The sequence below is a fragment of the Berghia stephanieae genome, chromosome 3 (genome assembly GCF_034508935.2).
Source record: "Berghia stephanieae isolate SIO BIC M18660-M18661 chromosome 3, UCSD_Bste_1.3, whole genome shotgun sequence".
Taxonomy (NCBI): Eukaryota; Metazoa; Mollusca; class Gastropoda; order Nudibranchia; family Aeolidiidae; genus Berghia; species Berghia stephanieae.
This window is the reverse complement of record NC_088362.1, coordinates 89,883,551-89,902,914: the sequence shown is the minus strand read 5'-3', so window position 1 is coordinate 89,902,914 and position 19,364 is coordinate 89,883,551. Positions and strand designations below refer to the sequence as shown.

At 34.9% G+C, this 19,364-nt stretch overlaps 1 protein-coding gene across 1 annotated transcript in view; it reads right to left on the bottom strand.

Moving 5' to 3' along the window:
* The window catches only part of LOC144968789 (intermembrane lipid transfer protein VPS13D-like), an 83,837-nt gene that overhangs the window by 36,134 nt on the left and 28,339 nt on the right, over positions 1 to 19,364 (bottom strand). Inside the window, exons 25-45 of the mRNA XM_078907469.1 lie at positions 19,154 to 19,319; positions 18,490 to 18,662; positions 17,895 to 18,089; positions 17,360 to 17,487; positions 16,797 to 16,938; positions 15,458 to 16,314; positions 13,720 to 14,475; positions 13,033 to 13,241; positions 11,823 to 11,939; positions 10,822 to 10,932; positions 9,638 to 9,794; positions 9,178 to 9,349; positions 8,470 to 8,725; positions 7,671 to 7,851; positions 6,495 to 6,695; positions 5,836 to 6,122; positions 5,039 to 5,291; positions 4,519 to 4,758; positions 2,675 to 2,915; positions 2,028 to 2,249; positions 893 to 1,029 (exon numbers count right to left, since the gene is read on the bottom strand). Coding sequence (XP_078763595.1) covers positions 893 to 1,029; positions 2,028 to 2,249; positions 2,675 to 2,915; positions 4,519 to 4,758; positions 5,039 to 5,291; positions 5,836 to 6,122; positions 6,495 to 6,695; positions 7,671 to 7,851; positions 8,470 to 8,725; positions 9,178 to 9,349; positions 9,638 to 9,794; positions 10,822 to 10,932; positions 11,823 to 11,939; positions 13,033 to 13,241; positions 13,720 to 14,475; positions 15,458 to 16,314; positions 16,797 to 16,938; positions 17,360 to 17,487; positions 17,895 to 18,089; positions 18,490 to 18,662; positions 19,154 to 19,319 — 5,201 coding nt within the window. The remainder of the gene's footprint in view (positions 1 to 892; positions 1,030 to 2,027; positions 2,250 to 2,674; positions 2,916 to 4,518; positions 4,759 to 5,038; positions 5,292 to 5,835; positions 6,123 to 6,494; positions 6,696 to 7,670; positions 7,852 to 8,469; positions 8,726 to 9,177; positions 9,350 to 9,637; positions 9,795 to 10,821; positions 10,933 to 11,822; positions 11,940 to 13,032; positions 13,242 to 13,719; positions 14,476 to 15,457; positions 16,315 to 16,796; positions 16,939 to 17,359; positions 17,488 to 17,894; positions 18,090 to 18,489; positions 18,663 to 19,153; positions 19,320 to 19,364) is intronic.

Genomic DNA, 19,364 nt, shown 5'->3' with positions numbered 1-19,364 from the left:
GATGATGATGATGATGTTGATGATGATGGTGATGAGTAATATAATGATGATAAGGTGGTGGTTATAGTCTAAATGGTTGTGATGATAAGGATGCGGCTTGTTTGTAGTAGGGGTATTGATAATGATATGATGGTGGTTTTGGTAGTGGTAGTGATGAGATGATGATGAAATGACTGTGATGATAATAAAGTAGTGGTAATCGTTGTGAAGATGATGCTCTAAAGGTAGTGATGCTTTGTTGGATATGGTGAAGACTTTCCATGGAACCATAAGACCTCATCAAAATTTAGTGAAAATTGCTTGTAACTCTGACACCTGACCTTTAAGTTTTGGAATCTCTAGTACTTGTAATGGGAGAAACATGTGTGATTTTTGTTAATGATATATATATAAGCAAAGCAGCTCGATTGGTCGATATAAAAACAATCTTAGTTTAATTCTGTGGTATGTAAAACTTTATTTCAGACCTCTAGGTAAATAGGAAGCATAGAATTTAATTTAGATTGTCATGACAAAGGCTAGCCAAGAATTTTAACTGTCGACCCTCTTATCACCTGTAACTGTTGGTTTATATTGGGTTATTACTGTCATTGTTATGTACTAAGCACATGAAGCCACAGTTTGATCCAGTTTCTATAGAATTAGACAAACAATAGCAATTGCTTACTAGTCTTTACATAGGACACTAGTCCATTGAAATATGCGTTCCATCAGATCTAAAAGATCAAGCTATCCAATCACTGCTGGATGAACAGGGGAGTCCAAAAAAAAATCTCAATTGCAACTGGGACTGCTCACAGTCCCTTTGCACGAGAGGTGAGTGTTCTACCAACTGAGCTGATAGGACTCCCTCTGACATAAGCAATATAAAATAACCATAGAACACACAAACCTCTTCAACCCAGGGTCCACGTTTTGTGATTATACCCTTTGACACAGTGGGAGGACTGCGACTGCCTCCACCACGACATACAGGTGTTGGATCAGTACACTCTGGGGCCTGGGTAGATGGATGAACCGACTCTCGAGCTGAAATGACAAGGAGTTCAATTTTAAATTAAAATAAACATAATAATAATAATAATAATAATAATAATAATAATAATAATAATAATAATAATAATAATAATAATAATAATAATAATATAATAATAATAATAATATAATAATAATAATAATAATAATAATAATAATAATAATAGGGGAAGAAGAGGAGAAGGAGGAGGAGGAGGAGGAAGTAAAGGTGGTGGAAGAGGAGGAGAAGAAGAGACAGCTGAGTCGTAACTAATTTTCAACATTGGTCATCGTCAAGACTCAGTAAGAAGTGTGGACAATTAAGTTTTTATCAGCTTTATCAATATGGATGATGGAGGCTGATCTGTCAGGAGACATTTCTTAATGAGTTGTATGTTAAGGGGAATAAAGTCAGCTGTATGGTTAAAAAAGTGCAAGAATACAACAAGAGTCTGAAACTTGGATACAAACACATTCCAAAATCATACTATTGTGACTTTGTATTGACCAGTTCTAAAAAAGCACAACTCGCATCACAGTTATTGCTCTCTCGATGGAAACATTAGGATCTGATGTCAGGCTAGATAAGCCAAAATGAGATTGATGCCAATATACATTGAAGTTTTAAGCTTCTTTTTGTGTTCTATTTTGCCAGCCAGTGAAATTCCAATGGTTAAATCCAGTGAGGTCACTTTTTTTTAAAGGACGTATGAGAAAATGCCAGTCAGTAATCACAACGCCAGTTTAAAACGTCAGATTTTTATAATTTATTTTTGCCATTAAAATCACTGAACAAAGACTAATTATAAAATAGGAACCTGTTCTACAAATAGTTAAGAAGACAGAATAGAGTATCATGTAAATATTACAATGCCTACATTCACGTTCTAACATAAGTAAACCTCAATTGTTACTACATGGTTTATGGAACCAAACAATCTAAAGAATCAATTAAACAACTGACAACTCCTACCTCGACAAAAATCAAGCTACTGATATCCCTTACAACTCACCTATGAAAGGATTGGGTGGTTCTTTAACTAGAAACTCTCTCATAGCCAGCAGCCAATCAAAGATGCACATGAGCCTCATGTTATTCAGCATACAGGTGAAATGGGTGCTATCTGGAGACATGAGTAGCTGCATTTCCACCTGGAGGCCTTGGTAGCCTTTGGAGCCCGTGGATGGTTGGAGGATGCTTGTGAACACGTTAGGTCTTGAATTGACTGGTTCATCTATTCAACAAAATGACAGAGTAGATGGAAATGTTTGGGAGGCATTAAGATATGATCAGTTTTAAAGTGGACATGAGAGTGATGATGATGATGATGATGATGATGATGATGATGATGATGATGATTATGATGATGATGATGATAATAAAAATAAAGATAATGATGATGATGGCGACCTCGACAACGAAGGCTAAAACTGGGTATGAGAATGATGACAAAAATTTTGATGATGCTGACGATGATGATGATGATGATGATGATGATGATGATGATGATGATGATAGCTCTTAAAAAATGTTAACATCAGTGAATGTAATTTTAATGTATGTACATAAAAACAACTACAAAGCAATGTAACAAAACAAACAAAAGAAGCCCCCAAAACATCAACAAAACGCAACAAGATTTTACAAAATATTTCTCACTTTTGAATCTGGTGTCAAAGATGAGAATTTCATTGGAGACCAATCCGACTTCCCGCAGCTGGTTAGAGGAGCTTGAAAATGACAGCTGGGAACGGATAAAGTCTAGACGACCCAAAGATCTCTCAGGTGTCCACTCTTGGTGCTCATTCAAAGATGGATGGTTCTGTAGAAGCTCTACTGTCACATTACGAAGGTCAAGGACAAGTGTGATGACTTTCCAAGGATTCCCACTCAACACAGTCTTGGATTAAAATAAAAATTCATTAACTTATCTCGTTGGGCAAAGGTGATGGGCAAGGGAGGGAGTGGGGAAGGGGGCTCTATTTATTTTTATGAAAATTATAAGTCTGACATAAATTATCTTCACATTATGTTTCACAAAATGCTTTTCCCTGCTAGAACTTATTTTGATCATCTCATCATTTGTCTTTGAAACAAATTGATTAAGATTGTTCATTAGAAAGTTAAAATTATGCATAACCACATTGATATTCCATTGCAATGAGCACTTCCTTTGATATCAAAACTAAACTATCAAAAATGCCCTACACAATAAGGAAAAAAATCATAACTATATTTTTTTATATGTTGACAGTAATACTTAGAGTGGGTCAATTTAAATTAGGATGAGGAGAAGGTAAAGGAGGAGGAGGAGGAGGAGGAGGAGGAGGAGGAGGAGGAGGAGGAGGAGGAGGAAGGGAAAGAGAAGGAAAAGACTATGAAGAGAGAGAGAAGAGAGAGAGAAGAGAGAGAGAGAGAGAGAGAGAGAGAGAGAGACAGAGAGAGAGAGAGAGAGAGAGAGCAGGAGAGAAGAAGAGAGAGAGAGAGAGAGAGAGAGAGAGAGAGAGAGAGAAGAAGAAGAAGAAGAAGAAGAAGAAGAAGAAGATGTTTTGTTTTGTTTTTAGGGTTTTACGGCGCTTGCAACACATTAAGGTTATATCAGCGCCAGTAAAAAGGAAAAAAATGGGATAGTAAAAAGTTCTAGAATTACAATTAAAGCACAAAAGAAAAAGTGAGACAAAGGGGAATTGGTTCAATTAGGGATCAGGTGTAGATTCCAAGAGCACACCTTCAAAGTACTTAGTTTGAGAGCACCTAAAAGTCTCATCCAGACACAAGCACAGGTCCCAACTAAAAGGAATACACTCAAATGTTTACAAACCATATTATAATAAAAATTTAATCTAAACATAATACAATGCATAACAGAGAGATGATTTACAAGGAAAAAAATATCATCTTCCAAAACTATAACTATACATTCGACTGTTTCCCTCCCAGCCAAGGAACTCCGGCCAGGGTCAGGACAAAACTAAGTAATCTCATTCCAAGACAACGACAGGAAACAATTGGAAAACGGGTATGGGGGGATAGAAGACACAGAATGTACCTCCCTGCCCACTATGGGAGGTCAGGATCCCCACCCAGTAGAAGAAGAAGAAGAAGAAGAAGAAGAAGAAGAAGAAGAAGAAGAAGAAGAAGAAGAAGAAGAAGAAGAAGAAGAAGAAGAAGAAGAAGAAGAAGAAGAAGAAGAATTATAACTAAGAGAGTGAAGTAAGAGTATAGTCAGTAGGGGGTCCGACAGCTAGATGTAGAGACATATCGAAAGAACATGAACGACCAGGTGTAGGAAAGAATTTGACCCTCCGCACAACAGTGATGGAGTCTTTAGAAAGACTTGCAATAGAAAGCAACAAAGTAGCAAGCAATGCATGTCGTTCATATCATTGGATGATGTTACATCACAGAGAATCCAGTCAATGAGCAATGCTCTAAAGGACTACTTCTATAAGTATTTTATAAGACATACAATTACTTTCATACAAGGCCAATCAAAGAACTACCTCAATCTTGGGATCCAAAAGATGTGACATGAGAGGCCGTCGGAATTCCTCTAGCTTCTCACCCAGATTGTGGTTGAGGATTCCCCGCACTAGTTGATACTGACTACCATCCAGACGACAATTGACTGACGATAATCTCCCCTTGATGCTGAAGTCAGGGGCATTATGACTGACTTCCCCTTCCAGGTTGTGCTCAATGTGCAGCTCTAAATGACATTTCTCTTCTAAGAGACGTCCATGCTGATAAAGAGTACAAGAGACAGGAGATATCATGTCTATAAACTATAAACTGCTATGGAATTTTAAACATTAAGTAGTGGAGAGATGTGCAAAAAAGAAAAAATTCGGAATTATTTTTTTCTTTTTTTTTGTTGTATTTTTGTAAAATGTTGCCACTTTTTCAAGTACAGTTGTTGTTGTTCATGATAATGATGATGTTGTTGATAAAGATGATGATGATGATGATGATGATGACGATGAAATTAATAATCACAACAATGCCAAAACTCATAGTCCCCACCTCTCTCTCTAAGACAAAGGAGTTGAACTCCATGTCAGTGCGCAGATTGTGCCCTTTGTAGTCAGACTTCCAGACTCGTTTAGCTGTAAAGAGATCCATATCCTTGAGAGTGACAGAGATGATGTCCAAGAGGCAGCAATAGTTGTCATCGGCCCCACTGGCCTCATTTTCTTCCTTTGACTCCTCTGCCTCTGATAAGGAATAATGGCCCGGTTTCCCTGGCGCTGTAGTCAGTCTAGATCCCACTTGCATTCTGATGGTTATTTCAGAAAGAAAAAAAAAAGAAATTTTAAAGTAAGAGCAATAAAAAAAATATAATAGTAGTACCCCCCCCCCCCCCCACCACCAAAAGAAAAAAGCTCAAACTAAAGAGGGGTAGGAAGTGACTCTTAAAATGATAAAATTTCTAAATGATTTAACACAAACAATAAAATAATAAAAATAAAGCAAACTATTCGAACTTAAAACAAAGAATTTAAGGACATGTATGTCCTCCACTTATAATCACTTTGATTTAGATAATACTGTTTGACAGAATTCTATCATAATGGGAAGTATGATCTTGAAGAGCATGCAAAAATTTTAATGAATTTTTCTCAAAACTACAGTTTTGGGAAGAAACAAAAATCTATCTCCTCTTACAGTTTTATAATAAAATTACAACAGTCTTGTAAAGATAGATTTTTGAGGAATATACACAAATCAGTATGAGCAATTCCAAAGATTCACTATGCTCAATGCACTCCATTAAGCTTCATTTATTTCCATAGCATTCCCAAATATTTTCATTCTCTCACCTTCCCATTATGGATGAGTCGCTCAAATGACGTTTCATTCCTCTACCTGCACCACCACCACTGACCATGTTAGCATTCCAACCTAATGCTGTACCATCATCTTGACTGTCTGATCGTGTGTCATGATCCAGACTGCCATAGATACTTTGACTCATGGGATCTACGGGACGTGTTGGTGGGTAGGACATGTTGAGTTGACTCTCTGTCATACCGCGATGAATGATACCTTTTTGGAATGCTGATTGATCTTTTGGTTGATGATTTGAAGATGATGATGATTCTTTTGACTAAATAAAAAGAAATGAGAAAATTGATGATTCAAAACAAAAAAATATAGAGTCAAGAATACTATTTTCTGCCATATACATCTGATTCGAGCAGGCCATTGAGTTTAAGGTGCTTTACCCAAGAACACAACACTGGGGCATGAATTGTAAATATCCATTTGTTCATTTGTTACAATATGCGACACAGTATTGCTCACCCTCTGACTTAAGAAAAAAAGCACCAATGGTCACATTGTTATCTATTTTCTCAGCTCAAATTCCAAGCACACAACTAAATTATTCAATTGTGGTAGGTATACTGGATTCTTCGGTTTAATCTGACCCATGATCATGTAATATAAAGAGTCTTATTAATATGGAATCACAACTTACATTAGATGCGTCCTTGGCATTTGCAGCAGCCCGTAGTGTGCCCTCCTCTCCATCGTAGATAAAACAGTTATTCAATTTCAGATTTCCCAGATCTGCTACGAGTACCCCTGTTGTCTCTGAGCTGTGGGGTATCAAGAGAATTGGGGAGGCAGCTTCTATGTCCAACTTTATGCGTGCTCCCCTAGTTGCCTTCTCATTGATCTAATCAATAATAATAATAATAATAATATAATAATAATAATAATAATAATAATAATAATAATAATAATAATATATAATAATAATAATAATAATAATAATAATAATAATAATTAATAATATAATAATAATAAATAAATAATAGTAATAATAATAATGATAAACAAGAAGAAGAAGAAGAAGAAGAAGAAGAAGAAAGAAGAAGAAGAAGAAGAAGAAGAAGAAGAAGAAGAAGAAGAAGAAGAAGAAGAAGAAGAAGAAGAAGAAGAAGAAGAAGAAGAAGAAGAAGAAGAAGAAGAAAGAAGAGAGAAGAAGAAGAAGAAGAAGAAGAAGAAGAAGAAGAAGAGAAGAAGAAGAAGAAGAAGAAGAAGAAGAAGAAGAAGAAGAAGAAGAAGAAGAAGAAGAGAAGAAGAAGAAGAAGAAGAAGAAGAAGAAAGAAGAGAGAAGAAGAAGAAGAAGAAGAAGAAGAAGAAGAAGAAGAAGAAGAAGAAGAAGAAGAAGAGAAGAAGAAGAAGAAGAAGAAGAAGAAGAAGAAGAAGAAGAAGAAGAAGAAGAAGAAGAAGAAGAAGAAGAAGAAGAAGAAGAGAAGAAGAGAAGAAGAAGAAGAAGAAGAAGAAGAAGAAGAAAAAGAAGAAGAAGAAGAAGAAGAAGAAGAAGAAGAAGAAGAAGAAGAAGAAGAAGAAGAAGAAGAAGAAGAAGAAGAAATTTAACAGATGCCTAGTTCATTCCTTTCTTTTTTTTTTATTCATAAGAGACATGTCAACTGAAAATATAAATGTTACAATGAAATAAAGACAAGGACAAAAAAAAAAATTCCTCATTTTTTAAATGATTGAATTTATGTGATATATGAATATTGATCATATGATTAACCTTCTCAATTCAATTGTTTGAAACTGAGGTTAGAAGAAATGATAATATCACAAGATTTTCACAAAACAGTTTGTCACTCTAGTCTGAAATCATGTTATTTCTTACCTTTTTGCCATCAGATGCTGCTCTCATTCTTCCCAAGATATCCTGTAGTTGCAGGAAGTGCTGAATGAAGGCTACCATCTCGGATTGGAAACGGTTAGTATGGATGTAGCGGACAGATGACATCCTCAGTTTGAGGCTGATATCACATTCACGCTGATTAGCAAAATCTGGCAGGCCGTATCTGAATATGTGATTGACAAAAATACAGATTTTCAATTTTAAATAATTACGAAAAATATTTGATGGAAAAAAAAGTTATGATGCAAATGTGAAGAAACTATGATAAGGTTTCAGAAGTGTGTCAATATCAGCTGCAACTTTGGGTTTCATTTTATGTTGCCTTTCAAATGTGATGATGGCTGCCACTCAGAAATTCCAATACCCCTGAAAATATTTCTCGACTCTCGCAGCCCCCCTGAAAAATTACAATGTAATTCGGGGGATCAGTGTCAAGCCCATTTTTAAGATTGCAGCAGAGAAAATCCAGTACCACAAATACTGTACCCCGGAATTCCAGGATATCCCGGAAAAGTGGCACCCATGAATGTGATTCTATTTAATTTTTATTTTTTAGTTAATGTGACAAGTAGGATTCTAAATTCATCTCAAATAGATATGATTTTAGAAAAATATAGGTTAAAAAATTTAATTGGCGAACAAAAAAAACCCCCACAATAATAACTTAACAAAACAACAATAAAAACCCCAAATAAAGCAAAAAACAAACAAAAGAAAAGGTAGGAGGGGGGGGGGGAATAGGGTTAAACAACTACTTTGTATTGTCCTTTCTATTACTCACTTAAAGACATCAAACTCTACCAACTGCCGTCCAACGGAGACAAATCTCTGCCTGTACATATGGCCATTAGGCGACTGGTCCAGCAGAGACAGACTGCCGAGTTCACCGTTTGCTGCCAAGTTTCCATCTCGTAGATCAATGTGTGCATGGAGATTGGCAGCTGTTGCTCTGGCCAGTTCATACTCAGGTTTGTTGAGGATGAGAGTAAAACTTTCCACCTTGAAGTTGATGTCTGAGTTCACAGGGTCGTTTTCATCTGAAAAAAAAAACAACACATGTAGCACGGATGATGTTTTGTTTGCTTGCGTTTAGAACTCTTACAACTCTTGTGACATTTTTAGGCTACATTAAAATCAGTCATAAATAATAATTTTGAACATTTATCAGGTAAACTGCTATGATTCTATGACTTCATTTATTCAAAGGGTAGTGATTAGATAGTTGGTTTATAGTTATGAGGGAAAGTACTATGCATTAGACTAATATCCCATCCAAAGATAGGAAAGCAAATGATAATCTCTGTTTAACACTAAAGTAATTAAAATAGATTCCGGATTCATGGGCCATTAGGGCGCTTAAGGATATAATAATAAGAATAATAATAATAATAATAATAATAATAATAATAATAATAATAATAATAATAATAATAATAATAATAATAATAATAATAATAATAATAATAGAGAGAAATAAAGGAGAACTCACTGGCTTGTTTTCCCTGGCCCTCATCAGGCTGTGTTTGTGCTAGTCCTGGTCCTTGAGTGTTCACATCGTGTACTTTGGCACCCAGACCAAGGAAATCCAGCAAGACCACCCACGTCTGAAGGTTGATGGTGGCGTCTAAGCAGGCAAAGTTGATGTCAATGTAACGATTGGTCTAGAGAGATAAACATGGGAAGAAGGATTCCAAGGGATAAAAGAAAAACAATACCTCTTTGGGTGATGGCATCTCTTGAAAATACATATAAGATATATACAAATACGCACATTAGCCACACGTGTAAGGCCTTAGTAAAGGACTACCAAAACAACATGCACAAAAAAAAAAAACAGGAATACTATGAGGTAAAGCAGGAAATTAGATTTGAATAGGATTAAAAGAAAGGAGAAAAACAAGAAGAAAACCCCCCCCAGTAATTTGGATGTTCCTAATTCCTCATCATACCTTATTGTAGACTGTGATGTATTCTGGCCTTTTCTTGTCAACCAAAATGACGTCTATCTGAACCAAGTCGTCTTCACGTTTGTCCTTTACCTTTTTGTGTCTGCTCAAATCCCTTGCCAATGGAGATGGCGGGGGCGTGCAGGGGCAGCTTTGGGGACTGTATTTAAATGGGAATAAAATCAGGAAAGCATTATTCCATTATCAATAAAAGAGAAACTTGACAAAGAGAAAAGGGCTGGAAGCATCAAACCAAATCTCATTACAACCAACACATTTCTCAAGCTGAAATCATTTCACAAGAAACAGCTGATTGGGTTTTTTTTTTTAACGGAATGGTCAGGGTTTATAATTTATTTCTGATTTCTTTACATTAAAAAAATATAACCTCATAATTACCAGCAATTTTTTAAACTGCAAGCGGCCTCCAGACTTAACCCTGCCTTATTTAAAAAATACTGGAAAATATAAGATTTCATTGAAAAGTGGTAGATGAATGAGTCATACAAGTGGATAATAAACAAGGAAAATGAAATATGATAATGCAGAAAGAGTGGTATATGCAATTTCGTTTTAGGATGATCAAAAATTAACAATTATTTTAAAATTAAAATATCATTCTTTAAATAAAGAAAACAGAATATGAAGAACACAAGTTGATTGAAGCTTCATTACTCCAGGGTTGCTGAATCAAGGGGCAAAAATTTACTGAATTTTTACGTGATCAACTCAAACGATCCCTATCTGAAAACTGAATTCCAGTAAAAAGACATTATGTATTTACTTTTAAATAAATTACATAATAGTTAGGGATAACAATAGGTCGAGAGCGATCTTATCTTAATACTATTTCCTAGTGTTAATAGATGGAGGTGATGGTTTGTAGTCTATTGTTTCAGTCTCTCATAGGGCATTATCCCTTTCAAGACTTGAGTCTGAGTCATCAAAGCTTATTTTTTTTCCTTGCATTCACTGGCTGATTGGAAAATATAAAGAGGTTTTTTAACTTTCTGAATTCCGTCAAAATACGGAAATTCGCCAACCCTGATTCATCATAGTGGGGAAGACACAGTATTTAATTATCATAAATAGCATTATAAACAGGGTTTCTTTTTAAAAAAATGTAATGATTGCTCATTAATAACTTTCAATCGTTATCAGTTTTGGTGAACACAATTTTTTTTTACCTTTCAGATGTAAACCATCTCTGAGACTTGGAGGCAGACCTGTATTGGGCCTGTAGTGGAATCTGTTGTGGTTTTGGTGGGTGCTGAGGTGTTCCCGTATAAGGCGGATGCCTGGATGATAGAATTTTTAAATATTGATAAAAGCTATATATATTTAAAAATAGAAAAAGAAGGGGTAACAAGGCAATAAAATAAGCAAGAATTCATTTGTCTAGAAATTCTCTGATTCATTAGAAACTCATCTTTTTTGTCACATTTTAATATTCAATAAAAATCCAACTACCCATCCTTTGTTGCTTTCTGGTACACAATAAATAATCAGGTGTTCAGAATAATCATTGAGTAATTAAGATGAGATATGGTAGTTTGACATTCAATAGAATTAATTATAGGAAAAACTGATCACTAAAATGGATTTACACACTATGATTTCTTTAAGATACGGAACAGTGGTGTCCTATTAGTGTGCTTTGCTTATTTTTATAATATTTGGGTTGAAACATGAAAAATAAAAAAATTATCATTATCATGGAGGTGTGTCACAAATCATGTTACCATTGACATATTAATTTCAAAGGGAGTAATAATTTGAACGGGATCTTTAGTTTTTTGTTTTTAGGTTAGATTTGAAAATAAAATGGTAGAAGGAAAAGAAAAAGTGCTCAAACGAAAAGTTTGTAGAATGCTCCATTTGACTCTAAAGAATTGATTGGTTTATGTGATCTCCCAGTCAATGGCTATTTAAACATTATTCAGAGCTGCCAATCCCAACCCAAGAAAATGTGTATTTTGACTGAAAGTTCAATCTGTTGTTGGGCAAACTTTTTTGCAATGAAAAAAAAAAAAGACCAAAAAAAAAAAAATTAAATTAAATCTTTAAAAATCCTCTTAAAATATATGTCTGTCATTGCATAAACATGCGCACTAATTCTCACTGAGTTAGGTGCCTTGTTTAAGGATTCAAAGCCAAGCTGAGATTGTCACCTTTACTTAGTACTTACTTGGTAGAGAAGCTAGTGGGTAGTGATGGAGGCATCTGGGGTATCGGTGCAATGATGGTACTATCAGGGCATGAGGTGGACATGATACCTTTAGGCTTTAAGTGTTCTCTCTCCATTCTGTGTAGGTGGGTGGAAGGGGGGAGGGGGGATATTGAAATATAATGAAGCGAAATAAAAAAAAAGTAAAGATGGCTCAGATACATAGAGAAAAATAATAAACAAACGATATTTAGCTTTTGGTCTTTGTTAGAGATAATACAATTGAAAAAAAGAAAAAAAAAAGAATAATACACAGAGTAAGAGTTTACAAATACGAATTTGTTAATATTCATTAATGGCTATCTTTAAAGTTCTGCCTCCTGCCTCTGTTTTATGACCAGATTGCCAAAGTATTTATTTAACAATGTACATTTTTGTTGGCCGATGCTATGAAAATCATTTATTAACAATTTAGGAAATTTCTTTCATAGCTGTAGATCGTATAGCACAAGTTTATCTCATTATCTGTCGCATTAAAAGGACAGATACAATTGCATATTATCCTTTGGATTGAATGCTAGTTTATTGCAAAGTAGTTTTTGCTAGGTCTACAGATCCAGCAATCCAATCACTGTTCAATGAACATAGGAGTCAAAAACAATCTCGGATCCGAAACCCATTAAGCCATTTTATGAGTGCTCTATAAATTGAATTATAGAGACCCCCCATTTAAGAGATTAATGTTAAAATGGATGAGAAAATAAATGTTTGTCTGGTGATATAGGTAATTACATATTGTAGCAAGCCGATTTTATTTCCTAAGAGAAAATGTTATTTCCTTCAATTCATGAATCCAATCACTGTTTAATGAACATAGGAGTCAAAAACAATCTGGGATCCGAAACCCATTAAGCCATTTTATGAGTGCTCTATAAATTGAATTATAGAGACCCCCATTTAACAGATAAAAATGGATGAGAAAATAAATGTTTGTCTGGTGATATAGGCAATTACATATTGTAGCAAGCGGATTTTATTTCCTAAGGGAAAATGTTATTTCCCTCAATTCATGCCATTTGTTAAAAATGTGAGTTAATCATTAAAATTGAATAAAACGTTTGAGATATATTTTCCTTCTGTATTGAGGCAATAGAGAATGGATCTTTAAAGAAAACTTAACTTCAAGTTATGTTTAAACTTTAAATAAAATTATTAAACAATCCCCACTGACTTTTCTTTGGCCTGTGACGGCCGGGACATAATTATCTGCCTGTATTTCGAGTCAAGAGGCTCCAAAAGATCATCCATCTGTAAAGACTTGAGTCGTATGTTGATTTTGGTTGTTGCCTTTTCATTCTTCTCAAACTGAAGAGCAAAGTCATAGAGGTTCAACTCAACCAGACCTTGCTCCCCTTCTCCAAAATCCCATCTTAGTTCCACCTTAGGATTGTTTGATTAAAAGAATAAATAAATGAATTTAAAAAATAAATAAAAATAACAAAAATAACAAAACATGGGATGGGGGTAAGGGGGGGGGGGGGGGGTGAACAGTGTTTAAATAATTAGTTGTCTAAAAAGACTTGCACGTTTACTCCTCATTTCATAAATTTCAACTATTAAATTCAATTTTTTTTATGTCAAAATTTTGTTATGATTTAAAATGAACTTAAAGCTTTTCATATTTACACAAAATTTGAAGAGAGGAGCGGGGGAAGGGACTAAAATCTACAATTTTTGGGGTATTTTTAATATTAATGAATTTCTGATTGGATTACATCATATGACCCTTTATTTTCATAAAAAATGTGGGAACATAATCATTTGTATAGTTTTACATCTCAAAATTACATAATTTTTGACTCAGGGTGAGACAAAATCATACCAATATTTTAATTTTATCATCATTACAAAATATTACCTGAAAAAGAGGAACGTCAAATTCGACATGCTTGGCCAAAAAATTTTCTACTTCACCACCAGATTGTTGATTGTTGGAGCCACTAGCATCTTGAGACACATCACCATGACCTTGAACTTTGTGTGACATGGGAGGAACTGGAATAGTAGTAGAGGGGAGTGGCGATGATAGACCAGCAGATGGGGCATTTACTGTAATTGTTTCAGGGACATCACCATCGTAAGTCAAGTTATCCACAGTTTGAAGGATCTGTTCATAAACTTCTTTTGACAACTTCAGCATGAGGGGTGATGAGATCTTGGCTCGGACTTCCAAAATTGAGGACAAACTGTGTTGCTTCAATGTAGTAGCTTTACTACTACTACTACTACTACTACGACCAATATCCTTGTTGGCAGAAAATTTTCTCCTTGGAGATCCCAAATTCCCCAGATTTGACATTCCAGATATGGCTTCTGATATGTCTGGGTTAATAAACGGAATATCCACATCCCGCTTTCCGATAACGAGGTCAATGGATGTGTCATAAAGAATGGGAACGCCTGATTTTTGTGTGACTTCTGACAAATGAACACTTAGACTGTTGACAACAGGAAAGGCCATGTCCAGTTCTTTGACTGAGTAAAGATTCATATTGGTCAGTGATATGTTGATGAGGTCTTGACTGTTACCAAGACAGTCCCCACTTCCCATGTTATTCTCCAGTTGCATTATGGAATTGTCCACTAAGATCTCTCCCAAGTGAGCCAAGAGGACCTGTAAAGACATTATTAAGTGTTAATTATTGGCAACATCTAAGTATGATAGATAATCCAACAGTTTTTTTGTTTGTTTTGTTTTTTTGTTTTTTTTTGTCTTTGTAGGCTTGTTTATCACTGTAAGTGAAATTATGAATGCTAAATTCCACTTTGAGTCAGTGTAGGAACAAAATCAATGAGCGGTAACTTGCTCCAGGTCACTTAGCACACTAGGTGGTATTTTTAATCCAGTACCTTTAAGTTATGAGGCAAAGACCAAACCCCTAGTTAACTGATGGAACACACAAACAGACCTGGTCTCAATACGTATGCAACTGTTGGTCTTAATTTGACTAAAAAGTAAAGTAAAGAGTTAATTTCTAAAAAGCTGTTTTCATTTTTTTCACAATGCTCAATTGGGCATTAAATAATTGAAGATAATATAAAATGGAATTTAAAAAAAACAAAGTTTGTAAAATAATAAAAACAATTATTTACATTCGCATCTTGTGAAGCTCATTGTGGCACTAAAGTTGTTTGGTGTAGGAAGAGGGACTTTTGTCTACTTGCTTATGAAGTTTTTGGCTTTTGTGCATTATTCACAGTTTAATATACACAGTTTAATAGAGGCCTTTATCTCCCAAAGTCAGGTATTTCTAATTTTATTTTTATTTAAAAGTATGACAACGATCATGTTTTGAATAAAATTTGTTCTACTTATTTGCGCAAGAATGAGGAAAAGTTTTTGTGAGGGAAAATTGAATCATGAAAAAAAATACAGTGATTGTTAACATTTAGAAATTGTTTCATGAAAATTATGACTATTTTAAAATCATCTCAATAAATCTGGTCAGTTTTCTAATAAATTCTCTGAAAATTTTTATGAAAAGAAAAAAAAATAAAGCTAGAAATCCTGCATTTTCTTATAATATCAGTTAGTGTTCACTCCAAAAAAATAATAATTAAAAAATCAATTATCAAAATGTTAAATCAAAGCATACCTGAGGGTTATTGGGTGTGCGAGGAATGATGAGAATAGGGGACTCCATCTTGACATTGATCAGAACACCTCCCAGACCTCCAACTACGTCAGTACCAGCCATTTCTGCTGCAACACTTGATTCTCCTGCACCACCACTCACGAATACACCGGCTGTGTCCTCCAATAACACTGTATTAGTTATGTCCCCTAACGAGTAATCTCTCCTTATAGCATACATAGGAGATGAAGTAAATGGCAAGGTTCCCTCACCAACTGTTGAAAAATTCAAACCATCTTTAGTAGCAGTATCACCTCTAACTCCCACCATCCCCATTGCAACTTCAGTAGCAGCTGACTTGATTGAATCAGCCCATTTGGTCACATGGTCTTTGAACTCTGAGACACAATCCATCAACTCCTCCAAAAATTTGGGACAATGAACGTAACACAAAGAAGCCATGTCAAAACTTGCATTGATTTCTTCCTTCTTGTCACCAGATAGCTTGGGCATGCTCTGTGTCATTGCTGATGTCATTCCAGATAAAAATTTTACTTCCTCTTCCTCGTCATCAGAATAGTTTCCTGACGGGAAAGGGTATGCATTTGCAGTCGCCTTCTTTATCACAAATGTGCAGGCTTTTTTCACATCTTCATGAGTGGTGATGATGGATGTGTTCGTGGGCAGATTTTGTGGAGGCTGATTGGTCAGTGGAACAGGAGATGTAGGTCCACTGGTTGCCGTCAAAGCAGTGTCTGTGGCCTCTGCTTGTTGGAACTGACCAATGCTAATGACGTGCTGATACAAGTTCTTGTCCTCATTAGTCACATCCAGTAAGTGAAATCCTCCTAAACTACCTTCCATCATCCAACTCTCCTCTATAGGACAAATACAAAAGGAAGAAAGAAATCATTTCGTATCATGCAAACCAAGGTTTATTATTGAAGTTTTGAATTCTATTTCTTTTTAAGTTAACGATTTACACCCAAAAAAAATGAAAAAAAAAAAATTAATAAATAAACCTGAATAATACGTATCACATCAAAAGAGTTAACAACTATATATAGTTTACCAAATACAAAATAGATTTTAAAACACAAACAAACAAACACATAAATAAACAAATAAATAAATAAATAAATAAATAAATAATAAAAATAAGAAAATAATAATTTCAATTTTATTTGAGGTTTGGTTTGCTTCACTGAAGAAAAATTGTGTTCCTTTTGAAACAGAAAATCTCCACTGCAATTGAGAGACAATAGACAATGAGACTCAATTCTGTATTACAACTTCCTCCTCAGCCCCCCTCTCTAGTGATTTGAATTATCAATATAAATAATAACACATAAATACACACCAAGAAGGGCCTCCAATCGTGCACATGACATTGTAGCTGTGGCAACTTTTCTTGCCTCTTTCTTATCATTGGTCTTTTGGAAGTGAAGCATCATCACGTTTAGACGTTTAAAGTCTGCATTGACATGAAGTGTATCTTTTCCCTTTAGAGAATAGAATGGCAGTAAAATAATAAAAGCATAACCTAAAATTTTGATGAGTTCCCTAAATGTCTGTAGAGGCCGCAGCATCTTTTATTAAAGGAGATGGCTTTGCATCTTTAAATAAAAACAAAAAGATCAAATTTCAAAGTAACTGAACTGGACTAAAATGAATGTTTGAGAAAATTTTATTGGTTCTAAATCGTAACATTTACAGAAACACACAAAAACAAAATTAAATAAATAAATAAATTAAAAAAAAAACTAGAAACAAAAACAAAACAACACAAAAAACAACCCCCCAAAAAAAAGAAAGCAAAAGAAACCCCAACAAATCAAACTAGGATTCTATTTAGCTACTGTGTCATCTACTTCCTGCACATTAAAAGATACATTTCATCGGTTTTGACACATATCCTTTTACCTTTTTGGCTTGAACATTGAGTTCAGAGTGTTCCTGGGAAGAAGTTTGAGATTGTGGCTCTTTCTGCATTGGCATGGGGAATACCCGATTGACAAAACTCATGATTTCCATCAAAGTCTCTTGATTGGCTGTAAAAAAAATAATGACAGTGATCTTTACAAATAAGTAGGGGAAGAATGCCACTCGTATAAAAAAGAACAAAGAAGGCATTACCATAAAATGGTAAAACAAGATTGCCTTGTAAATGATTGTAGAAATAAGGGCATGAAAAGATGTGATAAAGTAAGATGTACGGCACAATCTATAGTTCCCTACAACAGTAAAGATGTCTGATAGGATCAATTGATTCCCAACATGTCTTTAATTAAAGCTTATTAATATTGGGCTGGGGCACTTGTTTCTGCTATCATCACTATTTTGCCCATGCGCTCTTTAGTTTTTAATGATCTAAAAAATTTCTCTCTTACCTAACTCTAATCAATTTCCAATTCCCTGATAAATTACTACAGGATAAAAACAGAATAGATTTTCCTACCTATGAAATCGAGACTATTAAACTGTAGTCTTAGAATCCTGGTTGTTTCTTCACCCTGGCCGTTGGCTGTCAAAGATGCAGGCGTGGTAATGACTTCGTAGTCTAGTAGAATCAAAGCTTTCGATTGGTTGAATGTGGAGGAAGAGAAGCCATCACCATGTAGGTCTGAGTCATCATGTCCGTTGGTATGAGAAGCTGAAGAAATAAATAAATTTAGAATTATCGTCTATAAATATGGGAGTCTCAAAATAGAATAGGAAACAGCGAGATAAAATTTAACAGCCAGGAGAAAAGATGGATAAACAGATAAATAGGTAGACAGATAGATAGATAGATAGATAGATAGATAGATAGATAGATAGATAGATAGATAGATAGATAGATAGATAGATAAATAATGTGTGTATATGTATGAATGTGTGAGAAAGAGAGAGAGTGTGAGAGAGAGAGAGAGAGAGAGAGAGAGAGAGAGAGAGAGAGAGAGAGAGAGAGAGAGAGAGAGAGAGAGAGAGAGAGAGAGAGAGAGAGAGAGAGCAAAAGAGATTTGCAATAGGGCATCACAGCATGAAAGAGATTGGAGTAGCTCCGAATAGACTAAAATGGGGAAAGCAATGGAAGCTTGCTGATAGCATCCTGAATGACGAAACTGGCAAGGGACATGGAAGTGTCGGCTGAGGGGAGGACGGAGAGGCTGGCGAGGAGGGTGACAGTGGAGACATGGGTGAATTTATCTCTGATCCTCGGATACTGCCGCTGCGACTGTCCAATCTGAAAAGAAATGTGTACAAAAATAAACAAAACAGAAGAGAAAAAATAAGGCAGGAAGAGGGATTAAAAATATAGTTGCCATTAATAAGACTCAATACAAAATAAAATTGAACCCAAAACGAAAACATACAAAATTACAAAACAACAACAAAAAAACAAAAAACATTTTAACCAAAAAAAACAACCCAAAAAACTATGTGTCTAAAATTCTTATGAGTGGTCTAATTTTGACCATCACATTTCTTTTTTAAGATTGAATTTCGACAGCACAATATTTACAAAAACGTGATGTTTTAACTTATTTCAGTAATTCTTATAAACAATTAAAAAAAAAAAATTTAAAAAATAGATTGCTAAAGGCACTAGCATATCAATCAAAGATTATAAATCGGAATGTTCTAGTGATATCAGACTGACAGCTTTCTTTTTTTCCATTTCTATTTTTTTTTTTAACTTTTTAATCTGTTTTAATTCATTGCAATAATACTTGCATGATATTTTTGTGTGAGGCCACAAGCAATTCAAAGTCTCGTCCATACGTCTGTAAGGCATCCACCAATAACAAACTGTGTACTGTCAGCACCAGGGACGTGTTCAGTGGCTTGTTGTGGACGTCAAGCTTTACTCTGGTCACTTGCAACTCTATCAGGGCTTTACCTGGTTAATGATGATGATGATAATGATGATGATGATGATGATGAT